Here is a 27,703-nt window from a genome sequence, read left to right on the forward strand (position 1 = left end):
CCCCCTCCCCTTCTCCGCCTCGAAATAAACTTTTCTTCCCACGCCGAGGGGAGGCTGGCGGTGTCTGGGGGGCCGCTCCCCCCCCGCCAACGCCGGAGCTGCGTCCCAGTCCTCGACCCCGGGGCTACGCTCTGCCCGCGGCGGCGTGAACCCCTCTCGGTCCCCAGGCCCCCGTTCACTCCCTCCTGCCTTTTGGGAGGGGCGGGGGGGGGTCTGCTCCTCCCGCCCGCGGATGCGCGCCACCGCACTCGCCGCGCACAACGCCCCCCCCCCACGCATCCCCCACCCCCGCACCCCCCCAGCCACATCCACACTCCCACGCACACCCTCACACGCACACACGCAGCCACCTCACGCACACCCTCACACACACACTCTCACACGCGCGCACACGTGCGCGCCCGCCCAGCCGAGCGCGGTCTCCGCCCCCCCGCGCGCACACACATACACGGCACACACACACGCACACACACACACGATACGTGCACACACTCGCGACAGACACATCAAGCGGACACCCGCGTACACGCACCCGCCCGGGCACACCGCGCTCCCCCGCAGCCACTCGCAGCCCCCGCCATGCGCTGAGCAGAGCCGCGGCCCCGCAGCTCCCAGCGCCGCTGATCCCGCCCGCCCGCGGCGTGGGGGCGGCCGCCGGGCGCGGCCGCGGCGCGGAGCCGGATTCCCGCGGGGAAGAGGTGCAGCAGCCCGCGGAGGCAGGCGGGCGGGCAGGAGGCTGAGACAGCCGGACAGGCAGGCAGGCAGTCGGAAGGAGGCGAGGAACGATTTGGACATGCTCATTCTCGGGCGCTTGGTTGCCTGCATCCAGCTCATCTGTATCCTCAGAGTGGGTGAGTGATCTCTGCATGAATTCATCTTCGGGCTTCGGAACAACTTTTCTCCCCGGGCTCCGGTGGGTTTTGGTGTCTCTGATCCCTTTTGATTAGGTATTGCAGGCGCAGTCCCTGTCTGTTCCACGCCGCGAAAACACGCTGCCAACACCACGGGTGGGAGCGTTTCTCCTACCCTTTTTACCTCAGCCGCCGGCCTCCGAGGATGCGCGGTACCCCACGCCACCCCCGGCACCGGCGGGCTGCTCCGGGCGGGGCTCGCCAGCCCACCTTGCCTCTCTGCTCCCCCAGCGCGCCCCGCCAAGCCCTCTCAGGGGTCCGGCCCCGCTGGGCTGCCTGCACCCGGGGGGGAGGGACCGGGCGTGGGCCGGTGACAGGGGGAGAGAGAAAATCCGTGCCCGGCAATGCTGATATCGAGCTTCTTTGGGGACATGGGATGTGAGATGTTACTTTAGGCTCTCGCATGAGCTGTTCCGAAGAGAAGGGGATGGTGCAAAATTTCACTTCAAAAAAGGATTCGTTCTCCCCGAACGGGTAACGTCAGTGGTTGCCCTAGACCATGCAAAATACCAGTCGTTTATTCACGTGGGACCCCACATACAGAATATGGATTCATATATAGATTTAGTAGGACTGCTTACATAACTAAATTCATTTTCAGCTCATGCAGACCTGTGCAACTGGAGTGCATTCTACAAATCATGCAGTGCCCTGTTACACGAGACGATGTTTATTATAACCAGCGTGAGTCACTTGATGCTGTTAGAAGTGCTCTCTTCAGTACGTCGTCAAATAAATTCTAGCAGCTTACGTGGTAGGGTTCGTATCTTGTTGGATAATCGGTTTGAATTTATAAGCTTTTATCAAATAGATCACTAGAAAATACCAGTTGGCTGCTTTTATTTCAGTATGAGGAACTTGGGAGCCTCACCTCCGTGTGTACAAAACCAGTCTTACAATAGGTCTGTGGTGACAAAGTAGTCACTAACCTACATTCGTCACCCAATAGGTGGTGCTGCTTCTGAAACCATGCAGCTCTATAAACAAAGATCGGGGTTAGGTTACTCGCAGTGAAAGCAATTTCGTAGCAAGTTCTGCTAGTTAGAGAAAACTACTTTTTAAAATTTTATGGGGAAAAGTATTTTTGCCTCTTTTCAGAAAATACTGTGGAATGATTCAGCTATATACGTGATGAATGTAACTGACGTTCAGTTAAAACGTGTGATCTTTGTAATGGCATTAATAACATTTTAATGTCACTTTTAAACTAACCTATTCCTAAAAATAGGGTGTTTACTACAATTCTCTTACTTCTAATAATTTTCTTGTACTATGGCAAAGAATGGCCTATTATAAAACTTTTGATAAGTTTTCATAATGTCTTTCTTACATTGCCAACCTGTTTCCTAAAATCAGATGTACTCCCGAGACTATTTAAAGGAAAAAAATTAGCAGATGTTTTTACATTTGTGTGGAGGTATATGAAAATGGTTGAGAACAGATCAAGTATACAGTGATATGATCATAATGTAATACAACTCTATTCAGTTTTGGAAAGAACTTCCCTATTCAGGTGATCCTACCACATTGGAATCAATGAAAGACAAACATAACTTCTGTAACCTTTTGTTTTGTTTTGTTTTAAATAATTTCATCTAGCATCTTACTAGAAGTAAGCTGGTTTTATATAATGTAGTGTTTAGGTACTTGTTGTGCATATGGATGTTATATTCATGAATTTGCAAGATCTGACAGGATGGGAAAAGATTTTCTACTCATACATAAGGTGTAAGTGCATCTACTTTTTGTTTCTCTAGACTGATACACTGTTGTTTTCAAACCTGACCTGAAGAGGACCCCCTTTCTAGATGTGATGGATTGATTTGGTCTCAATGGTGCATCATTCTGAAGACTCATGGGCTAGACTTCTCAGTGTGTTCAACAGTATGATTGTTCCCAAGAATGAATACCCTGTACAAGCTATTAGATAGATTTAATCAGATTTGATTTGAATATGTTCCTGTTTGAGTACCTCTCCATAACAAATATGCTATAATCTGATAGCATTAGTTCATAGAAACAAATACTTAGTCAGAATCCTGATATTATTTTCTTCTGTGGTTTTTGTTTGTTTGGGGTTTTTTTCATAAAAAATAATATCAATTATTGCATACCACCAATGTATGGTTCCAAGGGTTTGGTGAGAGAGAAGAGCTGGATGGGACTATCTGGCTCTTACCATTAAATATTTCTGGTGCAGAAGAAACCAGACCCACAGCTCTGTGAACGAATTGGTGCTGGAGAGCATGGCAATCTGCCTCTGTGGAGCCTACGCTTATTAGTGTGAGGCTAGGCAATGTGTAGATCACAGCCTCATTTGCTTGCAGTTTCAAAAAACGTACCAGACCTCAGGTGGTCTGGTACAGAGCTTTTTAAGTGGTCCTTCCTAGTGAATCTGACTGGGATATTTGCTGTTGACTTTGGGAGATTCATCAGGGAAATCTGTCTCATATGTGTCCAAAAAAGAAAAGGCAGCCAAGACACCCTCACTGAGGAATAAACTATTAGAGCAGATGTAGGCAAAAAGTTCTTCTGGGAATGGCAAGACAGTGACAGTTCATTCTCTGTCTAACTGAAGAAATGCTTAGGAGCTTAGTTCTAACTTATCTGCTGAGTTATGAACAGCACCTTCCTTCACAGTGTTACTGAAGCCAAGGAACTTGATTACATCAAGTACTGATGTAATTTTTTATGGAGCAGGGTACTGTGTGAGTAATCTCAGTGAGTGCCATTCAGTGAAACTTGTGGAGTGAGATGCTCTTCAGTCACAAGTAAGAGCTCATAAGAAATCCTATGCAATTGTTTGTGAGCACTACCGTGTAGAGATTTCCTATTGAGTTTTTTCTTTTACTAAGATTAAAGGGAAAAAACCCCAACCCTACATGGACAATTCACTTGGATTTTTACATTTTTATTTTAAATGAGAAATTTATGAATCTGTAATCTTCAGCCTGTATATGTCTCAGACTGAAGATATTTGAAAATCTGCCCTGGCTTACTGATGTGTTCCATGTAACCTGAAAGTCAATGAGGTGTGCCCTTTTTGTGCCTTTTGTGGCATTGTTCCTATGGAAATAATATCTGGAGTCTTTTCAATAAGTAGATTATTTATGAATCTGTGTAGGCAAGAAAATGTTCATAGAAAAAGGAACATGTTTTAACAAATTACACTGTAATTGTGGTTAAATTTGAGTCAAAGAAGTGTAAATATTTAGGCAAGAGTTAAAAATATTCCATGCTCTCACTAGAAAAATGTATGGGTAGTTTCCCCAAATAAGGTAAAAAATTTCTCTAGAATTAGCTGATCTGCATCTTACTGCTATCACTGTCTGACCTCAACCAGTCTTTTGTGTTTCAAAATGCAACTAATTAATCTATAAATTTAATTAGTTGTGTCTCAGTTTAATTTCTCACTATCTAGAAAATACCTCTCTCTCGTTTTTAATTTTTTTCTGGCATCCCTGTGCCATGACTTTATTTGCACAAAGCTGGTAACAGTTCCCTAAATATTCTTGTTTTTCTTATACAGCTGACATCAGGACAGTATTTCCAAGCTGTCAGGCAGCATGCACCTCACTATCAACATGAAAGCAACTTCTCTGCACTCTTTACTGGATGGTCACAACTAAAAATAGTGAGAATCTAAAGCACAGCACACTTTGGCCTCCTAGATCCAATCACACTGTGTGTTCATTCTCATGTCCATGTGTTTAGACTCAGTAAGCCCTTAGACTGCTAGAGGACTGTGGGATCAGATCCTTCTTTTTTGCACTAACCTCTTATTTTGACAATGTTTTTGTAGGCCAGTTATTTGGCACGCTTCAAACTGAATTGCATCACAGTAATAGTAATGTATACTACTGCTAATGCTTGAGCACATTTTACACTTAAGATTGTATGTTCCTATGGATGATGATACATAGCTCCTATGGAGAAATTTAATCCTGCCGTATCTAAAACATAAGAGCTAAAACAAAAAAAATAAGAATTTTAGAACTGATTTATTTTATACTTTAACCATCTATATTATGACCATATATATGTTATGCATTTTTGTACCATAGAGATTTATATATATCAAAATCTAAATATACAGTATGGATTTCTTTTAGGTTCAAATACTAGCAGGTATGAAAAGTGATGAAATGAATGGCATTTTAAAATTAATGTCAGTGTAGCCAAGTATTTACTCAGCACACTAGTCGTCTGTAGGACATATCTAAAATAGTTATGTAACTTCCAACATTGAATCAATACAATTCATAAGGAGAGTTTTCTAAAGTGCATTTGGCCTTACTTCATCTCTGAATTTACCCTTCTATCTGGATTCCTGGAGAGAAACTAAATACTATATATAAAAATAAGATGGTAATTTGAAAACATTATAATTATAATCTGTCTTGTAAATTAGGATGTTAATTTATTAAAATAGGCACTTGCCCATTTCTAAAGGAAGGCTATTTCCTAGATTTTCAGTGCTCATCATTTAAGTGGCCACTTTCCACTATGAGATCTCTAATTAGGAATTTAAGGGTGAACAGATTCTGTTCTTTCCCTGACAATTTCAATTCCTCTTCAAATGTGCTGTGCTTCTCAGTATTCCCCGTAGGGCCTAGAAGTCTGTGGCAGTTCCGGAGCCCCCAGCTCCCATTTAACAGCTCAGTTCTCACAGCTTCGTGCACCATTTATGTGGCTTTCCTGTTCAAGACATCCTTTGGCTATTCAATAAGCTTCTTTTCCCATAAAGACAAAAGTTACCTTTTTGAATACATGTCAAGCCTTCTGTATTAGAAAGATGAATCTACAGGAAGAAAAGGACTTACAGTATTAAATAAACAAAATCCACTAAATGAAAGATAGCAAATATTTCAAAGAGGCTGGGACTATAAATGAGACTTGGCTCCTGCAGATTGTTGAGGAACTGTTGGCAGCAGAATACTTTGGTAGGAAGGTATGGTGCAGGTTGCTTGTTGAATACAAATTACAAATAGAAATTAGATGTTGGTCCACCAGTTCAGTCTTGAGGCTAAAGTGGAAATAACTGGAGATTTTAGAAACAGGGGGAGGGTTTATTTTGCTTACTTTGCATCACTGGCTAGTAATTGTGGCACTATCTGATAGAGGTGAAATAGTAGACTTTTTAAGTAAAGCAGACACTGTGAAGTGTCACAGCTTATTCTAGATGAGGCATGCCTCTCAAAAGCTCCTATTGCCTTCTACATCTTGCCCATAGGAGACTTTGGTTTCCTTTGATCCACTGGAAGTAGCCTATTGCGCCCTACAAATCAGTATTTTTCATTACTATTTGAAGACCCCAGGAGCTATTGTTTGAGTTAGTTAATTTCAGAAATCATTATTGTGGTGGAAGTCACGAGGATGATGAAAGTCCTATCCTACATCTGATGAGGAAACCTTGGCAATGAAAGTAGGATGCCTGTGGAACTTAGGTGTTTGAACACAAATTTTTAATCAAAAGGTTCCCAGACTCAGCTCGTACTTTGATGGCTTCCAGGGAAGCTTTCAGGCAGCTATAGTTTCTCTCCTGCATGTGCCCTAACCTGGCCTTATCGTGTGCATCTCAGTGCCTCTTTAAGTCCAAAGTTTCCTTGGATCCAAACCCAAATATCCTTTCAGATGACATTCCTGAGCCTTAAGTCAGTAAGGTTCCCTAAATACATACTGACAGAATCATGATCTGGCTGCTGCTGCTTCTGTTTGGGACAAAGGACAAGAGGGTGGCTGTGCCACCTTCTCATGTTGTAGCCCAGTCACTGAAGCATTTTACCAAGACAGTCTAGAGAGAAGGACTGGTCTGAGATAAAGGGATTTGAACCTCCATCTTCTGTCTCCAAACATTGGGTTTTGTCAAATGAGAAGACTTTTCATACTTCTTGTGTAATATGAAACAATTTAGCTTATTTTTAAAATTTTTGTTAGAACAATATTTTGAGAGGATTCTGGACAATATCTTGAAAGAGGGTTGCTAAGCAGTTGGAAACCACATCTATTTCAGGAATTTTTGGAGCTGGAAATGGAACCTGGGAGAGTTTGCAAGAAAATTTGCCAGCATGTAAGTTTGCCTTTTTCTCACTGTCCAATTCAGGCTTCTGAAGCAAGGACTCTGAATTAGTAAGATACCACAGCAAGATAGAAAATATGAGGTCTTAGGACTGCTCCTACTCCTATTTCATTATCTACTTGCTGGATACAATGCATAAATCACTACCCCTGCATTTTCTCTGGTTGAGCAGATTTTGCTTGTTTCTTTAATAGTTCCAGATACTTATTTAAAGAAGGGAATTCTAGGTTGCACTTCTGAAAGACTAACCTCTCAAAGGTGGGCAAAGCTCAAATATATTTCCACCAATTCAGCATTTGACATCAGCTCTCCTGGTCAGCTGAGTACCATTTGGGCAAGCCAGTTGCTTGTTACTGCACTAAGCGGCTTAGATCACCTAAAGACGGGGGAGCAGCCTGAACTTCAGGGCTCTGGAGCCTACTGCTGTTGCGTGACAGGTGGATGATTCTGCTAAAGCCATCTTGCACTTGAGTTTTTTTCTAATTCAAGGCTATTAAATACATCCTTTGCACCACAGTTTCAGATTCAGCAGCTAAAAAATAGGCTAGATGTGGTTTGGCTACTTGCCGTATAAAAAGCACTATTTCCTTGTCTAGATTTTTACAGCATCCAGTTAGACATACAAGGTGACGTGTTTGGTTTTTTCCTATTCCCCTTTATGTTTCACTAAACATAAAGAATGTAGTTACTTTGAAATTTTCTCTGTGATATTGAAATACTAAAGATCCTACTGTGCAGGTAGCATTCAGCAATTTGTATTTCTCTATGAAGATACTAGGACTTCACCTGAGCAGTGAGAGATTTTATTAAGAGTTTTTGGGAGCAGTATATCCATTAGTAATTTGGCTGTGAATTGTCATCCTCATTGCCAAAAAACTTCTGCTAAATATTGGATTACCTGGAGCCTGAAATACAAAGTAGGTAACATTTGAAAAGGTATCCATCTTCACTGCCTGATTTATCTATTTGCTGAGATACGATAAGAGTAAAGCAGTGAAGAGGTGGTTAAACGGTGACATGGAAAGGACAAAATAAGAGATGTCCAGAGTACTTTTACTGTGTTAAAATCGTGTTACCAAAATTGGTGTTCAAAATCCTGTAAATTAAGGATGTTGCATAAAAATAAATCACATCAAATATATCTTAGTGAAAGGTATGCTTATGTAAATTCCCTAACAGAATGTGACAAAGAATTCCTGACTCATTTAAAATTTTCTTGGAAGTCATGGTAAGCTCTTTAATGAGGACAGATTTTTTTCTTGGTTTTTGATAAGCTATCCACACCAAATGAAATATTTTCCTGAAGAAAATTGAAGGATTTACTGAATTCATTGAGATTTAGACTGGTTTGTATCATAATTCTTCAGAATACATTTTTCCAAAAATAATGCTATTTTTCAAAGCTGTCAGATCCTTAAAAAAGATAAATCTGTAATGTTCTGCATGGGCAGCATATACCGAAGAAACTAAAAGCTTTTTGAAAGCTAAAGCAAATATTTTGAGGAAAAATGAAGCCTTTAAAATCAGCGTTTAAAAAAAGACTTGATTCTTCAATTGCTTTATATGCTGAACTCCATGATTTCAGCAGAAATTCCCAAAAAGAAAAACACCTGCTTGCTGAGACTAAATAGCTAATGATCAGAGTAACAGCTGGCTTTATAAAAGGGACCTAATATTACTCCAGGCAATTTGTCTTCTGGCTCCATCCCCAAACTGACCAACTGGGTTTGATCTATTTCTAGCCATTTAGAAAAGTCATTTGGTTCCAAGTGTATGCCAGTTATTTCTGTCACTTCCTTTTGTAACTCTTATTCTGATAGGCATGTCTAAGTATGATAACTAACAAATTTGTCAGGCTGGGACTTCCTGGGAGGCCCAGGAGCCTTCTTCCAGCTTCTTAGAGCATTCCAGCTAGGTGTCTGTGACATGTCATTCTAAATCGGTGCACTCACCACACGACCCATCTGCCTGTCATTTGCACAGAGTTTGGGGCAAGTCTTGTGTGGTCTGTGCCTACCTCCTTCTTTATTAACTTTGAGTTTTGGTCACCACCTTTGCATTTCATGTATCTTGCAATGTTGCAGAAAAACTTGCTTTGGGTTGTTTTGTTGGGTTTTTTTTCTAACACACCTTGGGTTTGTGTTAAAAAAAAAAAAACCTGTGTATCACTGTAGATCCACAGATCAGAGTAGTTACTTCTGGCTTATGTGCACAAATAAATCCTGGATGAGCACCAAGGGGAAAAAGTTTCAGAAGACCTCTTTAAGTTTCAGGATAGCGCTAACACAAACCCAAATGACTGTAAACTGGCAATGTGCAAATTTATACTGAAAATTCAAAGAAAGTTCCTAACCATTACAACAGTGGAATTCTGAAAAGTGTGTCCAATGTTAACAGTGGGAGCAAAAAGCCAACCTGATTTTTTTTTTTGTAATTGTAGAGTACTATGTTTTTTATGAGAGCCTGTGGCACCTGAAGCAGGAGAGAACCCTGACAGTGATCTAGGAGTTCCTGTCAGTGAGTAGCATGGCACAAACTGTGCTAAATAAGAAAACTGAGCAGTGTGTAGCTGGCTGTGCCAGCCAGCTGCCCACCAAAACCACATAAAGGAGTCGTTGCTCATGATGGACTGGAGCACTTGTAAGCTGAGGTACTAAGGAGCGAGTGCTTACTTAGCATCTCAAGTACCCCTCAGCATTTCAAAATGCATACAGAAAAAGAAAGAAATTTATAAATAGGAGACTATATATATCATAAACACAATGTAAAGTCATGACACTTAAAAACTTGCATTTTGTGTTTGTTTATTGTATTTTGGGGCTGTTGACCACTTGCTTTTTTAAATAAGATTACTCGTACAGGTACAAGGTAAGAAACCTCCTTTAAAGAAAGGGTTTTGAAATTGTGTTGTATGACTTCAGGGGCTAGTAGTAGAGTTAAAATACTAGCCAACTGAAAATCCTAGGGAACTAGCTATCAGTGTTCTCACTCTCTCACCTGATACAACTGTAGGAGATTTCAATTCATTTTATTTCAGTGTCAAATTTTGCACTGGCTGAATTCTGAAAGTATTCTCTGGATCATCTGCCCATTTCTCATCAAACCTCTCCACGTCCACCTGTCATATTCTCATATAAATGGTTTGGCATCTCTGTCAGCCCCATTTCTCACTACATGCACATTTCTGCAAAGACACAGGCAGTTATGTGGTAGTTTACTCATGTAAAATTACTCCAACTTTGTGAGGGTTCTCATTGATTGGCTTCTGCACTCCTTTTAAAGTGTAATTCATACATATCTGATACAATTATTTCTCCCTGATTGTTCCTCCTCTTTTATTTGGGATGAAGAAAAAGGGATTTTTGTTTTGCTTACTGCTTTATCTGTAAAAAATCAAACAAACATAAATCAATTTGTATTAGAACGAGCAAAACACTGGGTAAAAAAATGTAAATTCCTTATTTTTTTTCTCTACAGGTTTTATTTTCTGCACTGCTGCCTAATCAATTTCAAAGGTTTATTTTTTGGTATGTCTTGATGAGAGACATAAAATATTTCTGTATTTAGAATATATATATATATTTGACCAGAGATCAGGACAGTATTACATTCGACATAATTCGTTCAGAAATACTTAGACTAGAAATTTTTCTTTTAATCCATTTGTGAAAAATTGATCCATTAAAAATTCCTGAGGATTATGCAAAAATATCCTTTAATCTGAATCTTTTTTTCAGCATTTTCTGGTTTGTGCTATCCGCTGTGGGATTTGTAATGCATAAATCAGCAGACAAAGTATGTTTCGATGTGGCAGTAGTCATCTTTGTCTGTATGGGAAGTTCCAAACTTTTTGTGTGAGGTGATAAGATTGTGACACAAAATCTTCTAAAGATTTGTCTGAGCAGTGGCTGTACTCATGAAAAAGGAGGTTTAGATTAGATACTAGAAAGAAATTCTTCACTGAAGGGGTGGTCAGGCATTGAAACAGGCTGCCCAGCGTAGTGGTGGAGTCACTGTTCCTGGAAGTGCTTAAAAAAGCCATGTGGAGGTGGCACTTGGGGATATGATAAAGTGGTGGACTTCGTGGTTGGACTTGATGAACTTAGAGGTCTTTTCCAACCTTAAAGATTCTATGATTCCATGAAAAATGACAAAAGGAACAGATATGCCCTGTTGTTAGGAATACGTGCACATCTTTTATGATCCGATTAGCTTTTGCAACTATTTGAGTGTTTACTGTAGAGGAGATTCGTCATAGTAAAACATTTTGCAAGTGCAATTTAGAGCAGATTAAAAATGTCCTTATTGCCCTGCTGAATGGGAGAAGACGGGTTCATCTAAATCTGGTAAAGCTAATAAGGCAGTGATGCATAAAAAATAGTTTCAGGTTACATGCAGTCAAGCGAAATACAGGAAAATGTATATGGAGCAACCAGAAAATCTAGTCCTGTTTTTGGTGAATAAGGTAATATGAGTTAATCAGCTTTTTCTAATATGATCTACTCATTCTATCACAATTGTAAAGAGTGCATTTGAACAAAACTATAATACAAGTTTTCATGGTTTGCTTCATTAGTTAAATAAATCCTTGGATATGCAAGAGCTTTTTGAAAGACATGTAACCCTGAAATCTGCTGTTCCCTTGAAAGCAACAGGAAATTCAACCTGCTCAGAGCATGATTAAATCAAAGGGATTTCATCCTCTTTTAGTGGAACTCAGAATGCTGGGTGTGCATAGACTGGGAGTCACAACAGCCAGCATGCCCTGTGCTGGGACATGCAAGCTTGGCTGGTAAAATAAAGATCAGTGTAGATAAAAAAGTGTGAAAAAATAACAAACTGGGACATGCCTCTCAGGGCCACATATTGGACATAACTATGCTGAAACATCTTGTTTAGATGGCTAGACTTGGGAAGTTCAGAATTGTTGATCTTACTAACCCTAAACCAGCTATACAATGCTAATACTGGACACTTCCCATCATCACCTAATAATACAACGTTTGCCAAAGGAGCAGGAGGTGGCAATCCTAAACCTTTCCCCTGTACCGGGGTTTGAACCACAGCTGTGGAGTGCAGTATGATCCACAGTATGACAGAGCACAGCAGCTGAGGATGGGCAACACTGTTAATCTGTACCAGGCTGAAGATGGGAATTGTAGATTGAAATAGAAAACCTAAATATTCAGTCCAATGAGTGGGATAAGGTGGTTCAGTGCAGCATTTCCAGGTGCTAGACTAGATTTTTGCCCCCTCTTCTTCACTGCACCCCTGCTACCTTGCTCCAGAGCAGCAGCTGCTGTGGTGTGGGAGCAGCAAATCCCTGGTCTCCGCCTTCTGCTGTGGCTTCCTACCACCTTCCCCTGCTACACCCCCACAACACTGTCACTCTGTGGCTGCAGTAGAGATCTCTCTGCTGGGATGGACACAAATGTGCATTTGGCAGCCTGTACTGCTGGAAGGGCCTCTCTGTCTGTGATGGGCAGTGGGCAAGAAAATACGTTCTGTAGGTTGGTTTAAAGCCTTGAGTCAGCAGTTGGACCATACTGGGTTATATCTGTCATAAAAGGAGTGACATGGGATTCCAGTCCTGCTATCCAATGTAAAACACACCAGGATTTCTATTGTCTCCTGTAGTTTTGAAACCTGATGAAGAATGCTGCTCTATCTCCTGGTCTGGTCCATCTAGTGCTTATCTAGGTCTTCTGGGCATCTCTGAATGGTCACCTGCTTACCCTGCACCCGTGAAGTCTCTGTATCTTTCAGTCTTTGACCAGTTGCTGATTTTTTTGTGTTGCAGAAGGTGAACCAGTTAGATACAAAAGTGGATTGTAACTCTCCCAGAAAAGTGTGTAGCTGTACCGTTAGTCTGTGTAAAAAATGTGTGCATTTGCATCACGCCTGTTGGAATAGCAGGAGGTTTTCTGCCACAGGCAGGTATGGCAATGGAGTGAGCAACTGCTGCAGTGCCCTGGAAGAAAATACAGCATGTGCTCCTTTTTGTAGCAAATCAAATGCTTTAGATGGCATAGAGACAACAGATGCGTTTCCCTGGTGAGTCACTGAGCTTCCCTAAAGCCCTGTATCTCCAAGGCTTTCTGCTGAGGTGAAGCATATTACTCTGCTCCCAGTACAGGCAAGACCTTAAAGGCTTAGTCAAACCTGTAATTAATTAATGCTTATGTAAGATTTAGAAGAAATTTCACTAGATGAGCACTAAGTCTGTTGCTAATGATTTCAAATATACGAAGCAACTTCCTAAAACCCTTTGAAATTGGCAATTATAATGTTCTGTCTTACACGGGAAAGCTTTGATCACTTCAGAGCAGGAAATAAATGCATGACTTAAACTGGAGAGATACAGTGACAGAACAGCAGCAAACTGTGAAATACAGTGGCATGGCAGAGAGCCAGGGGAAGATTTGCTGTTGCTCCTTCCAAAACCGATTTGAAGTCATTTCAGTATTTCTGTCTTGCATAAATGACTGTGAAAGTCCTAGGAGGTCTGCAGTTGCATGTGCTTACAGTCTGAAGATAAGACTTGATTGAAGAATTTTTGCCTTCATGTCCTCTTCTTTTTTTTTTTTTTTTTTTAATTCCTATGCAATTACGAGGGTACATTCTGCCAGAGCTCTGGAAGCAAACCTAATGAAAATCTGACTAGTTCTATCACAGGTACTTAAATGTGATTCTTTAAAAAAAATGTTAAAGTATGTCTGAAAGCTTATTGTTTTCTGTTCAATGGTAGGAATACTTTGCAGAGAAACTAACCAGCTACAGTCTAGAAGCTTCATTTTTGCCACGGTGTTTTCTGAGAGCAAAACGTGTGAAGATATCTTCTGTGCTTGACTAATGCATGTTGTGGGTTTAGCAATGCCATCCACCAAATTGTTTCCCTAACTCATTCAATTTTTCATGAGGTCATTAAAATTAAGAAGGTTCTTAGGTATAAAGCAGTGTGGTATTTGCTTGTGAACTTTTTACAGTTCCTCAAATAACTTTCAGTTATTAATGTGTAGAAGAGAGAAAATAAGAACATTTTAAGAAAATAAAAATGCGTTCTAAAAAGACTCTGCTTTTAAGGATGTATTGGGTTTTTTTAAACTATTGTAGTGCTGTCACCTGCATATAATATGCACCTGCTGGAGGCATCTTCAGAAACAGTTATTTGCTTTGATTAATTGCATAATAAATTCTCCCTTGTGGCTGATTAAGTGAAAAATACTAGAAGTTGCTTCTTGAAGGAGCAAATACTATTGTAATGGTTTTATATCTTAATAAAATAAAGTTACATCCAAGTAAAATGAGGGGAAAAAGGTCTCTCTCTCTAATTGTCTATAAGCTTTCCACTGAGGGATTAGATGTTAGCAATGTGCCTATAGATGCAGTTCTAGTACACTTCAGATATTTTACAAAAAATTGGGAAACTTATAACTGGTTACTGGAAATACAACCATTTAAAATACACAATATATTTATTTCATTGTGTACACAGATTAATCCTTTAACTGGCCTTTTACATGTGTTGGATATTTATACAAAAATGAGATCTGAGGTTATACTGACATGTGGAGATGCTGTATAATCAGGGAATTGCTACATTAATTACTTATGTATTGACAACATTTAAGTGCATCTGGCAGTGACCAGGGTTTCATTTTATAAGGTACCATGTGAACAGAGAGCAGGAATATGACACCTACTCTACAGAATTTAGAAATAAAATAACATACAGAACGAGAAGCTGATAGGACAGAGAAGGCAGGAGTAAGTGCTAAGAAAAAGTCATATATTAGTCAGTATAAAAAGCAGATGAGTTGGTGAAGCAGCAATTTGTCATATCTTTTCTAGCTATTCCTGTGAGTACCCATTTTCAAAGAGGGATTTAAGAGGTCTGTCTCAGTTCTACATCTGAAAGGTAGAGGTAGTAATACTTCACTCAAAGGTATTTTGTGTGAACAAGAATACGTTCACATTTCTGAAGCTCTTTCAAGAGTGAAAAGGTTGGCTCCAAGTCATAGGTTATAGGGCAGTGTCCCTCTGTGAGGACATGGTGCAGGGAACCTTTGCAACCTCTGAGGACCCAACCTGTGTGTGAAGGCAGCTCCATTTGCAGTCCCTTGGAGTCCCTGGTGCAGCTCTTTGCATCTCCAGGTAACACTTTGAGATGAGGAGAAACGTTAACCTGGAGACCTGCTGTATCCTGATGATTCAATAGGAAACTGAAATCATGAGACCTTGGAACTGCACCTGGCAGTTTCAGCTCGAGCATGTCATTTTACCTTTGCTTGTTTGCTTCCTGCAAAGCTGAGATGATATACCCATGCTTTCTGACATCAGTTCAGGAACAAAAGTACTACATACACATGAGGGTGCAGACATATTACAGAGTGCACGTGGGCGTGTCAGCAGCTGAAGTGTTCTGCTTTGTGTGAAAAAGGGAGCCCTTTCAGCCTGAGAACAGCCTTCCTAATGCTGTGTGACTTCACTTAGGGTAGACTGCATGTATATTTACACCTGAAAACATGAGTCAAAACAGCTGATCTGAACATTTAGCTTGTGGTGGATCCTCTCTGATCATAATCATAAATGGAGGTTCTCACCCTGTGTGACCCACTGCTACTCAGAAACTATGGGCTGCAACAAGATCTTGTACCTCATGGTCCCTGAATGTCAACATGGAGAAATGTGGCAGTATCAGGTAGGCATTTGGTGTGTAAAACAAAGCTCTAACATCTCACAAAAGGAGTAATTATACTGCATGGGGATACCACTGATGTTATTTTATCTAATTGCTGTAATTTACTGTTCATGTGAGGTGTGGTAGTACAGTCATAACATACTGAAAAGTTAGGTTTTCCTCAGGTGTAGCAGTCAGTAAAGCTTGTGTCCATGTGTCATGTTTGATGATAATAAAAATAATGATACTATTTATCCTGTCTCATTTTTCTTCATTTATCATTTTTCTTCATGCTACAAAGGTAGCATGGGAGCACAGCTATAGGGGTGGTGGCTGTTGGCAGCTGCTTTCCATTAGCTGCTATCTCAGTTCCACAAGGTCTTGCAACACACATTTTCTAGGTGGTCCCTAGTGCTGAATGAATGGGTACAGCTTTTCTGTCTTATGCCCTCCATACTGCCACTTCATGGATCACCCTGCATGCTTCAGTGTTTGCTGCCAGTTACTACTCTGCAGTGTCCTGATCCATTCTTGTCTGCAGTTCTGACTTCAGGGATGTGATGCTCTGTGTCTGTTCATTACTTGTACTTCAGAAATAAGTGTTGATTTCTAAGCTGTGACCATAAGGCCAAGTACTGACATGGACAAAAGTTCTAAATTTCACAGGTGCAGTGGATAAAACCCTACATTGCTTTGCGTTCTCTCTTTAAAAAAGTAGCAAATGTTAAAAAATTAATTGAAGGACCATTCCAGATTTCTGTTGTCTCCTGGCAAGTGATAACTTATGGGGGAAAAACAGTAAGGAAAGTGGTGGGCCCTGCTAACAAGAGGAAGAGACTTAATGGTAGTTTCCAGAGTCCTTGCTCTAGAGTTCATAGAAGTCCCAGAGAGATTGAGAAAGTAAATGAAAGACAAGAACAGCAAAAAAAGAGAAAGGGAGAAACAGGAAGGAGGGAGTGAAGAAGGGAGGGAGAAAGGAAGGAGTAAGTTTAAAAATGAGACACGTTTGCCACTTGTGCAGCTTCTGTTTCTCTTGTGTTCTTTAATTGTGGTGCTGCTGCATTCTGCAACTACTCATCATTTGTGACTACTAGAAAAGGAGACTGGGGGAGTCCAATTACGCCTGCTGTGCCTTGTACAGCCATCACATCACCAAACCCAGAGTGAAATGAAATGAAATAAGTGAACCCAAGCTTTCAATCTCAGGTTTTTTCCACAACTCTTTTCTAGGTAGTGAGGAAGATGAAGAGGGTAATGCTACCAATTTCTTCTTCTTTTTTAATGAATGCATACAAGTGGAGTTTACTACAGAGCAATTTCTGAGGTGCTCATTCATCACAACAGAGAAAAAAAGTTCAGAGCAAGAGCTGAGGAGTCTTGATTTGCTTCTAGCAGGAACTGTTTATGTAACTTCCTCAGCATCATCACCACAGTGAACTCTAAAGACATGTAGGTGTGTAATACTTCCAGCCAGCATATGATGAATGAATTATAAAAGATGCTTGTTGACATTTGCAAGGAGAGACTAAGTGATGAAACAAGAGCAGTGATGGATTTGGGGAAGAAAGAGACACCACCCCCTGCCCCCTTACCCACACTTCCACACTGCCTTCGCCTTTGAGGGTGACCTTCAACCCCTCCTCCTTTCTCCCTCCTCATAGGGAACCTTATGCACTCCCCTTCCCTTCCTTCTCTTTCTGAGCCCCACATCTGGATGTTAAGCAGATTCCCTTCAGAAAATCCTACTCATCTAGAAGCATGAACTGTTCTTGTTTTAGGGTAGGAGGGAGTACTGCAAAGCAGATTCTGGCTAATTGTCACTCACTGCCTGTGGCAAGCATCCATATCTGAGATTATCATATAAATTCTATTTATACAACATACAGTCTCAATGCAGCTCAAATTCTATGGATTTGTTGGCAGTACTACAAGTAAATCATTATAATAGTTGCTAAAAAGTGAGCATTGACAGTGATATTCAGGCTGTAATGACCACTGTAACCTAAAAAACTCCAAGGAGCTTTATTGTTTTCAAAAGGGAAATGTATGTTCTTAGCTTGAAATGTAATTTGGTTGGAATAGTACATTTCCTTTATAATGAATACATCCCAAACTAATGCTGCCTCCTTGAACAATTTGCAAACCCAGGATTTGATGGTAAAACTCACTGCTCCTAAGCATGGCACACTGCTGCCTCTATGGAGTGGAAATAGGTGTGTGTTACAGATTAAACAGGGACGCTGGTTTTCACCAAAATGTACAGACATTTGGTAGTAACTCTTTGTGAGGAAATATTTGAAGGGCAGTTAAAAAGCCTTGGACATGTAAGGACCATGGCAGTAAGTTCTGTAAGTTTAAGTTTTTTTCAGGGAAACAATATTTAGAAATAAGTTTCAGCTAAATTTCACAATTATTTTAATTGGAGAAAACAACTCTGAATTCTTTTTGATGCAATAACTATAATGAATACTATTTTAAGAATCCACCCAAGGCTCTAGTCATGAAAGAACACGTGCTTGACTGAGTTGCATTCACTCTATAAAATAAAACTGATGTTCTGCTTGCAGCTCTAAAGAGAAGATCTCCATTCTTTTACCTCCATGCCAGAATTCCACGATGGGTGTGATGAGTATCCTAGTTTTCTGTGGGGAAAAAAATCTAAAGAGAAGCAAGCTGTAATTTCTTATGGAAAAACAAAAATAAGTAAAGAAAGAAATTGACAGGGAAAAAAAGGCATACTAGTGCAAACCTTTATCAAAAAAGAAAATTCTTCTGCTCAGTTCTAAAGTGTGTCCATAACATTTTTGATGTACATCTACTAGGCGTTACACTTTTCTAGTCTACATTGTACAACAAGTAAGTTTCTAAGAGCAGGGTAATATTAGGGTGTTGTGGTTTAACCCCAGCCAGCACTAAGCCCCATGCAGCCACTTGCTCACTTCCCCCATCAGCAGGATCATGGAGAGAATCAGAAGGATGAAAGTGAGAAAACTCATGGGTTGAGATAAAGACAGTTTAATAAGGAAAGCAAAAGCCCCAAACACAAGCAAGTCAAAACAAGGAATTTTTCCTGCCTTTCCTGTGGGCGGGCATATGTTCGGCCATCCTCAGGAGAGCAGGACTCCATCACACATAAAGGTAACTTGGGAAAACAAATGCCATCACTCCAAATATTCCTCCCTTCTTTCCTCATCCCTCCACTTTGTATACAGAGCATGATGTCAGAGGGTCTGGAATATCCCTTGGTCAGTTGGGATCACCTTCTCTGGCTGTCTCCTCCCAGCCTCCCATGCCCCCCCAACTTCCTTACCAGCCTGGAAGTACAAATAGCAGAAGAGGCCTTGGTTCTGCACAAGCCCTGCCCAGCAACAACAAAAACATCTTTGTATTATCAAACCTGTGTTCAGCACAAATCCAAAACACAGCCCCATACCAGCCACTGTGAAGAAAATTAACTCTACCCCAGCCAAAACCAGGACATAGGGTAGGAACTAGTATCCAAGAGCTACTTCTGCATTTAAGTGGCTCGCATGCTCAGAAAGAAATCAGAAAAAAGTTATTTCTAATGCAAGTGACCATATAGCAAACTAAATTTCAAGAAGAGGATTGATTCCAATTACATATGGTCATCTGCTTTCTTTGATATATCCAAAACACAGCAAAAACTGTGGAGTAGTCAGCCCTTGCATGAGAATGACCTATTCAGCATACACCAGTGTAGCCTCTCAAGAACCATAAACATAAAAGTAGATATTAAGATACCAATAAAATAAAAAAACCCTTTTTTCCTACAATTATATTCTGTCATTGCCTTTCCTTTGAGTGCTAATACGGAGTTCATAAGAAACTAGACACATTTTACTGAACTAATAAAATTTAATCCTAACATAAATGTACTAGTATATTGCCTATATAAGAGCAGTGAGCCAATTGTTTGGCAATAAGCCAGGCACTGCTGGATAAATTGAAATGCAACCCTTTCATCACTGCTTGATTTAGCAATTAGTTGACATCAAACTAGGAAACATGCACTAGACAGAAAGTACAGAATGTGATTTCTCCATAGTAATATTCTAAACTCTTTTATTGCATATCTATATAGTAGGCAGAATTAATACTGATGGGATTTCCTCTGTTTACTAAAAAAAAAAAAAATCCCTAGTTATCTTAAAGTGTTATTTTGCAGTTACCTGGCACTCAGCATAGATAAAATATTCCTTCACCTTTCATCTAATTATGATGCTATTAATAATGACAAGCCTTGAGAAAATAAGTGCATGACAATTAATAAAAAAAGTGGGTTAGATATGAGGGAATTTGTGTTTCTGATGATGACAGGGCTCAGCCTATAAATCACCAGTATAAGAGGAGCATGCTGAGAAAAGACAACCATAAAGGTAAATTACGAAATCTAAATGAGACCCTGGGGACTAGGAAGATAATGATGTAAACCGAATCCGAGATGTGGGTTGAGGCACAAATGCATAGGTGAAAAGCAGAGCTTCAGTTTGATACAAGAAAAAGGAAATGTTTGAGAAATTATCTGTGTGTTATATGTGGCCTCAGAGAACAATTAATCCATCATTCAGCTAACTGCTGACAGCTTGCTTTCGCTGGGGAGTTAATTTGATGGCAACCGCCTGCCTTTAGCTGTCATTCTTATAGGAGCTGAGAAGCTTATTCCTGTCACAATCGGGCTTATTGAGCTCACCTAACGCCCAGCATGCACACCAATAGGGGTCTGCCACTCTGAGACAGAGAGAGCCATCAAGAGTGGACCAGAGAAATCAATGTGGCCATTAAAGAGGCTCTTGGTCAGCTCCCAAGATGGCCCCGGGAAGGGGATCTGAATGCTTTGACAGCTGAGCCACCGCTAGCATCGATTTGTCAGTGACACAGGAGCTTGCGCTAGCGGCACGTGGAGGGATGGGCTCCTGCACCGGGCTGGCCTTTGTGTGGTAAGTGTATGGGAACAGGTTATATAGAGCAATTAAAACATTAGAAATCTGGAAATAGGTGCATATGAAGTGAAAGTTGGCCGGAAGGCTAAATGGACAGCTTAAACTTTCCAGCTGTAAAATAAAGCAAAATGAAAAGGAAAAATTAGGAATGAAAGGAAGGAAAGAAGAAGGGAAATAAACTAGAAGACAGCAGAGTGAAGTTTGGGTCCTATCCTGAATTAACAAAGAACTTCTTCCAGAAGATTTTTGGGGTTTTTTTCAAAAGCTCTGGGGGTTTTTTGCACTTTGAGCTTCACATACATGCTATAGTTTTGATTCCCTTTTCTCTGGAAAGAGATATGAAACACTTGTGTCATGTTTTGGAAAGGTATGATGCTTTTGTTTTGGTCTTCAGCCAGGAAGTAAGCTTTACCAATGAAGAAATAAAAATGATCGGATACACACACTCTCTGGTCTTCTGCATGTTGGCCTCAAAAGTGAATGGGTTCAGGTATTCATAAAAAGCCACGATCCTTTCACAATGCTACAATCTCTTATGAAAGCCTAGACACATTTACATAAAATTTGGAATTTACAGTAGAAGAATAGACCATTCTTTTTTTTTCTTTCTAATCTCAGTTGTATGATGTGTTTGATTGATTCTGCCATGGGCCCTTTCCCCTGTTGCACCTCAGAGTACAAAAAAGGGGAGAGTTAATGCTGATCTGCATATTCTAACCATTCAAGGACCAAAGATGCTCCTTTGGGATGAAGATTAGAACTTTTTTCTAATGCAGACTTTGATACGGCTATCTATTTCTTGTTGAATTCAATTACCTATAATACATGCCTCCTGAGAATTTTAAAAAGGCACTGTTTGCACAAGTTGTGTGTAGCCAGCACAGCCCCAAGAGATGTGCCTTACTGTTCTAGAGAGAGCATTTACTTCCTGCTACTTTCATATGCCAGTGTCTTAAAGTGGGTAGGGAGTGGGGGAAGTTTAATTTCTCATTTTCTTTTCAAAACCCATGCTTTGGAAAGAGACAGTACACTTCATCACAGATTATATATAACTTCAAATAATCAACATTTGGAGCTTGGAAAATTTGCATTTCCTATAAATGAAACTATATATAATTTATATAATGCTTTTTCACAGAAAAACTATTTTCTTTCTATGGAAAGACTTACTTTGATGTAAGTACCTTGAAGCTCATGGTAAAACTGAAGTAACAAGTTAATGAAATGAAGTATCAGGGAATACTGTGTGAAGTACTGAATGCTGAATTGCAGAAAGCTATGTGGATATATGAAATATATTTATTATTATTGATATGGTATTTATGGACTGAAGAAAGATTTTTCCATTTTCTTCTCACAATTATCGTCTATTCTGTTCATGTCCTTGCACAACAATCACTTAGAAACTCAGTACTTAGGTCTTTTTCAGATGAGTGTCAAGATACTTGATTTCTTTCCAAATTCGTTTTCAGAGTAGAACTTAAGGTACAAGTTCAAGATTACCTTTGAAGTCCCAGACAGAGGTTACCACATTACATGCACATATGATTATTGATGTCAGTTTCAGAATTCTAGAATTCTCTCATACACAGAATAAATTGTTGAACAATATACTTAGAATAACCAATGGCTCTTACTAAATTCATTATTTTCCTTTACTAATAAATGTATTTTATCATTTGGAAATCATTCTTAAACCCTGTACTGGGATGAGCAGATAATTTAGAGCATAAGAGGTACTTTGCTTTAAAGGAGAACAGGGTAAGAGAAAAATTTCTTTCAGTTCATTTGTGGAAATTGTCTTCAGTTCCAATATGTTGAACACATTTTAGATAATGAATTTTTTGTACTCTCAGATCATACCTGAACTTAATGATCTCATCAAAATCAGTGGCAACACTTCCTGTTTCTTTAATGAAGCTACAGTTTCTTGTGGAGAGGCTTGGGTGTATAAGGGAGACAAGAAGGAACTTTACAGTTAAAACTATTATATGGTAGTCTGACTTAAAAATAATTCAGGCCTTGTCAAAGAAACCAGCAATCAGCTGTGAGCTCTGTAAAATTTCTGCCCTTAAGTATAAAAGAGAGAGCTCTTCGGTTTGTAATTATCTTTATGGGCTATAAAAAATAGGGTCCAGAGAAAGAAAAGCATTTACTTTCATTAAACCTTATGAGTACTGTTAGATGGACAGGGTTTAACTATGAAAATATCAGTCAACTTAAAATCTCAGTGTGATTCTCACAGATACGTATTTCATTACTGAAAATTCCTCCACTTGTACACAGCAGAGTCATAGGGAAGGTTTTGTAGGAGCAGAGGCTGATGAATAAGATTTGGAAACCAGCAGAGGGAGGGTTTTGTGGAGGGAAGACATGATGTCAATTAGCCATAGATGGACTCAGAGGGGTGGAAGACTGATAATTAGATGACAATAAACTCAGAAATATAAACTGAAGCATTTTGGACAGACTGTGCATTGCTCAGTGCCTTTGGAGTAAGAGATTGTTCAGGTAAGACACTGACCTTCATGCTGTAACATACCCTTGACCAGAAGGTTAGCCCACCAGGACTAATCCAGATTCCTCATAAAGATCTGGTTTTCTCTTCCAGTGGCATGTGGTACCAGCAGTTGTATTCCTGCTTCTCAGGGAAACGTTTTGAAAAGGATTCATGGCATTTAGGTGCACAATATCCTACAGTAGGAGCATTTTAATTTGGAAGTATTGAATGTCCCAAGGCCTTTTTCTTAAAATTAATTCCTTGTTATGATATATAAACATAGTTACAGTAAATTGAGTAGCTGGGAGACCTTTTCCTGGCCTCTCCTCTGATTTCAGAGTCCTTGAATGCAAAATTGCAGTGATGTCTTATAAACTGATTTCAGCGATATATTTCAAACAAAAAAAATGGGACTGAGGAGAACAGAAGTACCCTCTTTATGTTTGTAAGTCTAGTCATGGCAAGGTCAGCAAAGCCAGACTGCGTTGAGTTAGTCAAGTGAAGGTATTACATGTTCGTTTTATTTTATGTGTGACAGATGGACTCCTGTGACTTGCAGAGTAACTTTTTGACATAAAAAGTTCACTATTATGGTATAGCAGAGTGGCATTTTTATTGCACATAGGATATTCCCAAACTGTTTTAATTTTGCAGCTACTTAGTCTAAGGTAGTTGGATAGTGACTATTTCTTTTAAAAGATCATTTCAAACTGTTACCTAAAATATTTTTTCCTTGCTGTTTAACTAATTTGCAGTTTTTTTACTCTAAACTGTATTTTAGGAGGAAAAAGTATGTTTGAAATGTTCATTGCAATAGCCATGTCAGTGAAAGCTTGGCTGCCTGTTTTCTCTGCAGACTTATGTAAATTTTCAGGGACCTTGTGTGAATGGAAGGAGTCTGAATTTGTGTCCATGGTAATCTGTTCAATGTGTAGAGGAAGTTACAATGGCCTTAACCCATGAAAAGGATCAGTTGTTTTCATGGAAAGCAGTCAAGACATGCTTTGAATTCAGATAGTCAACTTAATCAGAGCTGGACTTTGTTTTGTAAGGGTTTCTCTTTGAAAAAGCTGAATGCTGGTCACCTGCTACAATCAAAATACATCATTCATCTGTAAAGGGGCATAAAAATTTAACAGTTAGCTGAAGAATGGATACATCCCTGAAACAAAGGAAAAAATGTCCTGCAGTTATTTACAATCTCTGCTTGGACATGTAGAAGCATGAAAATGCCACAGTCATCCGGGCTCATTACCTGCCTTCAGCCATGGGCAGCTGAGTTAGTTCATACTGTGCTTCTTTAGGACTGGGAATTCAGCAGCACTTGTCCTCGCTGCCTTCCTGCGTGTGGTGAAAGTCCTGCCTGGGCAGGAGTGATCAGCACACCTGATAGGCAAGACACAGATGGGTTTGAGCAAATGTGGGAATTCAGAGTCGTGTGTCAGCCATCAGAGAACATAACAAGAATTCAAGTCTAGTCCTCCACCTCATCTTGATTTTCCGCAGACAAAATGGTTTTGCTGGTACAGCTTATAGCCCTGGTAAGAATAAAGTGATTGAAACTATATTCCTCTTTTGTCTTTACTAAAAGAAATCATATATAGCATTTGGGGTTTTTTTCCTGCATTTAAATGAAACTACAGTACAAATATTAGGAGAAGTATTGTTAGGCAACCTATGTTTATTTGGCTATTCAGCAGAGATTTAATTTGGAAGACTGAATAATCCTTGTCTCAGTTTAATCTGTTTCAACTAGTGAAAGTAAAGATCTTTCTGCTCCATATCTTAATTAATCTGTTGCAGAATATTTCCAGAGATTAATGGTAGATTTGTATTAGGGACGGCTCGCTTTCAATGATAAGGATGACAGAGTTGAAAATAGTAAATACAATAATGGAAGAAAATAAACAGTTCAGTGTATATAATTCATGCAAGGTTTTTATTTTGCAGTATCTATCAAGTGCTGCTTGAACATTTTTCACATTACCAGTGTTAGCTAAATAAATTTGCCCTATTGTTGCATGAAGCTGCATTTAGAGAGCATTGTAACTACATTTCTTGGCCTTCCTTGAAAATGGCATTACCCAACAACTTCACAGTGGGAAGAGGCAGATCTTTCAATGCAGAGCACTGAATTAAGACAGCAAGGATAGCTGGTACTTACCCCTTATCAATTTAAGAGCTGTAAATTCCTGGAATTATTCTCATAAGAACTACTGTGCCCTATGCTTGTCCACCAGTGGAGATGTTTGGACATAAAACCTGTAATGGGAAACTTGGTAACTGCTCAAGGCATAAGAGAGAAGACTATTGGTGGACAATCACAGTGTAAGCAACAACAAAATCTCATCCAGGCAGAGGAAAAACACTTAAGTACTGTAGTGGCTGGCATTCTTACTGGACATTTAAGTTTTCTTTCTCCACGGGAGCAGACAGTAGCAACAAGGATTTCCTTAAAAATTGCAACAAAAGATAAGAGCATAGGCAGAGCTATACTGTTAGGGAATATCTCAGATGTCTTTACAGGAGGCATAGGGATCAATGGCCAGATCAGGCTATTCTCTTGCTTCTCCACGTCAAACACAATTGGATAAAGCAGAATGTCTATAAATTGTTTAGGGGAAAAAGCAATATTAACAATAGTAGTCACTTAAATAAAACTTCGTAGAGTAATTGGGTTTTGAGAATGAACTGTACAGTGAGGAATCATGGAATTGGAGCATTTGAAAATGCTATTGCCCACAATATAAAGGGTGTACTCTGCAGTGTTGGGTTAGGCCAAAATCTGCTCTACCCTACTCTCTTACAAGGGCAGTGAAAGACAGTACTGTCTAAAACCAGCATTTTGCTCCTTGAACAAGGTGGATATTGCAACACAAAAGTAAGCATCATGTGATCCCGGTTCTATAAGGTAGCTGCAACTGATGGATCTGAGATTTTTCCTTTTATTAGGAATATCACTTCACAGTCATGTTTTGTGTCCCTGATGGAATTTCAGAGTCCTAAGGGGGACATTGCTTAACAGCATCTGGGGACACACTCCTGTGAATTGAAGCAAGGGAAGAGTCAGTCATATCGCTTTCTCCCGCTGGCTTCTCAAACGTAACTTTGTTGTTTACCTGGATATAAAAGTAGAATAGTAAGTGATATTTATTTTAAGTTTAAATAGTAGTTGTGTTTCATCTAGGACAAATGCTGCCGCTGTTTCAAACACCATGGATCATTCACGTGCAGTATGCAAGTAGTAGGAATAGCCATGTTGGGTCATCCCTGAATTCAGTATTGTGTGACAGGCTAGTGCAGATATTTCAGTAAAATGGGTATGATATCATACAGTCGGTAGAAGTGAAAAACTCCCCAATCTTTTCTTGTATTTCTCATCTATGCCAAGTACCTTTCAAAATGTACTGTGATAAGACCAAGTATTCCTGATATCCTTATAGTTATTTCAGTCTTCATTTAGCTGTTATTCTGAACAGTTTCTTGCAGTGATAATTGCCTAGACAGATGTGAATAAAGTGAATCCTTTCACTGCTTTTCTTACTTTCAGCCTCCTCGTTAATGCCCCTAGGTGTTCTTGTTCTTCCAAAGAGATGGGAACAAAAGTTCACAGTCTTCATCTTAGCAACATTCATTATTCTTTATAATTGTTTTCTTTCCAAAACAAGCATTCTTAACTTATTCCATCTCCTTGATCTAGAACTTTTCCATGGCCACTTTCATCAATGTTCCCTCTCACCCATGTTATTGTGCTTAATTGTTTTCAAGAAGGCAAGTTCAGTATAGAATGCAGTTTTCCAGATGAAGCTACACTGCTGATTTGTTCTAAAGGGGCAATAATATTTTTTCGTCACCATTTCTCAAATATTTCCAAATTTCTGCTTGGACTTCAGCTATACACTGAATTAAGATTGGTTTCACTGTCCAGGGATGCCCTGGTCTATGCTATCAGCTGATAAAGTTAATTGGAAACCCCACAAAGTAAAAGCAGGGGGTTTTTTCAGTGACTTTTTTTCAATTACTTTTTGCTGCTATATCTGTCAAAGCTAATCATCATTTGGCCTTATTACACATTTACCTTGCCTGTTACAGCTCTTTGAACTTCTTGAAACCATAGTTTTACCCAATCTGATTAAATTGCAAAAAATTTAATTAAAATTGATTAAATGTTGTGCATCACAACATTTTGCCATATCCTCTTGGATCTTGTAACTGTTTCTCTTTCTGGAAAATTATTAGACATTTCAAAGAAATGTTGTATTGCTATTTTGGAGAACTTTTTAAAAAGCTTGTGCTTTTAATTACTAAAGGTAGGTGTCAATATACTATTTTGCCGCCCTTGCTGTCCCTTGAACGTTAATTCGAATTTTGGTGCCATCATCACCCTTTAATGGCTCATCTGCTGTTCACTGGGTGACTTGTGTGCTGTACATATTAGAATAAAAGCCTTGGCTTGTTTGTGTTCAAGAGGTACTTTTCAGATTTGCAACATCAGTGTTACTCTAAGCTTTGTCCTGCTGGGCCATTTGCCCATTTTACATAGGCCCATTGAGGTCGTACTGGTTTGTTACA

The 27,703-nt window shown here is 39.7% G+C and overlaps 1 protein-coding gene and 1 long non-coding RNA gene across 8 annotated transcripts in view; one reads left to right on the top strand and one right to left on the bottom strand.

Annotated features, from left to right (window-relative positions):
* The first annotated feature begins 323 nt into the window (after positions 1-323).
* Positions 324-27,703, top strand: part of PTPRZ1 (protein tyrosine phosphatase receptor type Z1) — a 137,342-nt gene continuing 109,962 nt past the window's right edge. For 6 of the 7 annotated variants that reach the window (XM_032107566.1, XM_032107568.1, XM_032107567.1 and 3 more), the window contains exon 1: positions 324-851. In XM_032107566.1, coding sequence (XP_031963457.1) covers positions 794-851 — 58 coding nt within the window. In that variant the 5' untranslated portion in view covers positions 324-793. The remainder of the gene's footprint in view (positions 852-27,703) is intronic. The other variant, XM_032107572.1, reaches the window with a different exon arrangement.
* On the bottom strand, positions 18,708-27,526 carry LOC116443399. Its single transcript, XR_004239863.1, has 3 exons — positions 27,516-27,526; positions 23,564-23,566; positions 18,708-18,975 (listed from the first exon to the last, which is right to left on the bottom strand). It is a non-coding gene; the product is annotated as an uncharacterized LOC116443399 (long non-coding RNA).

This window comes from Corvus moneduloides, chromosome 4 (assembly GCF_009650955.1).
Source record: "Corvus moneduloides isolate bCorMon1 chromosome 4, bCorMon1.pri, whole genome shotgun sequence".
In the NCBI taxonomy this organism is placed as follows: domain Eukaryota; kingdom Metazoa; phylum Chordata; class Aves; order Passeriformes; family Corvidae; genus Corvus; species Corvus moneduloides.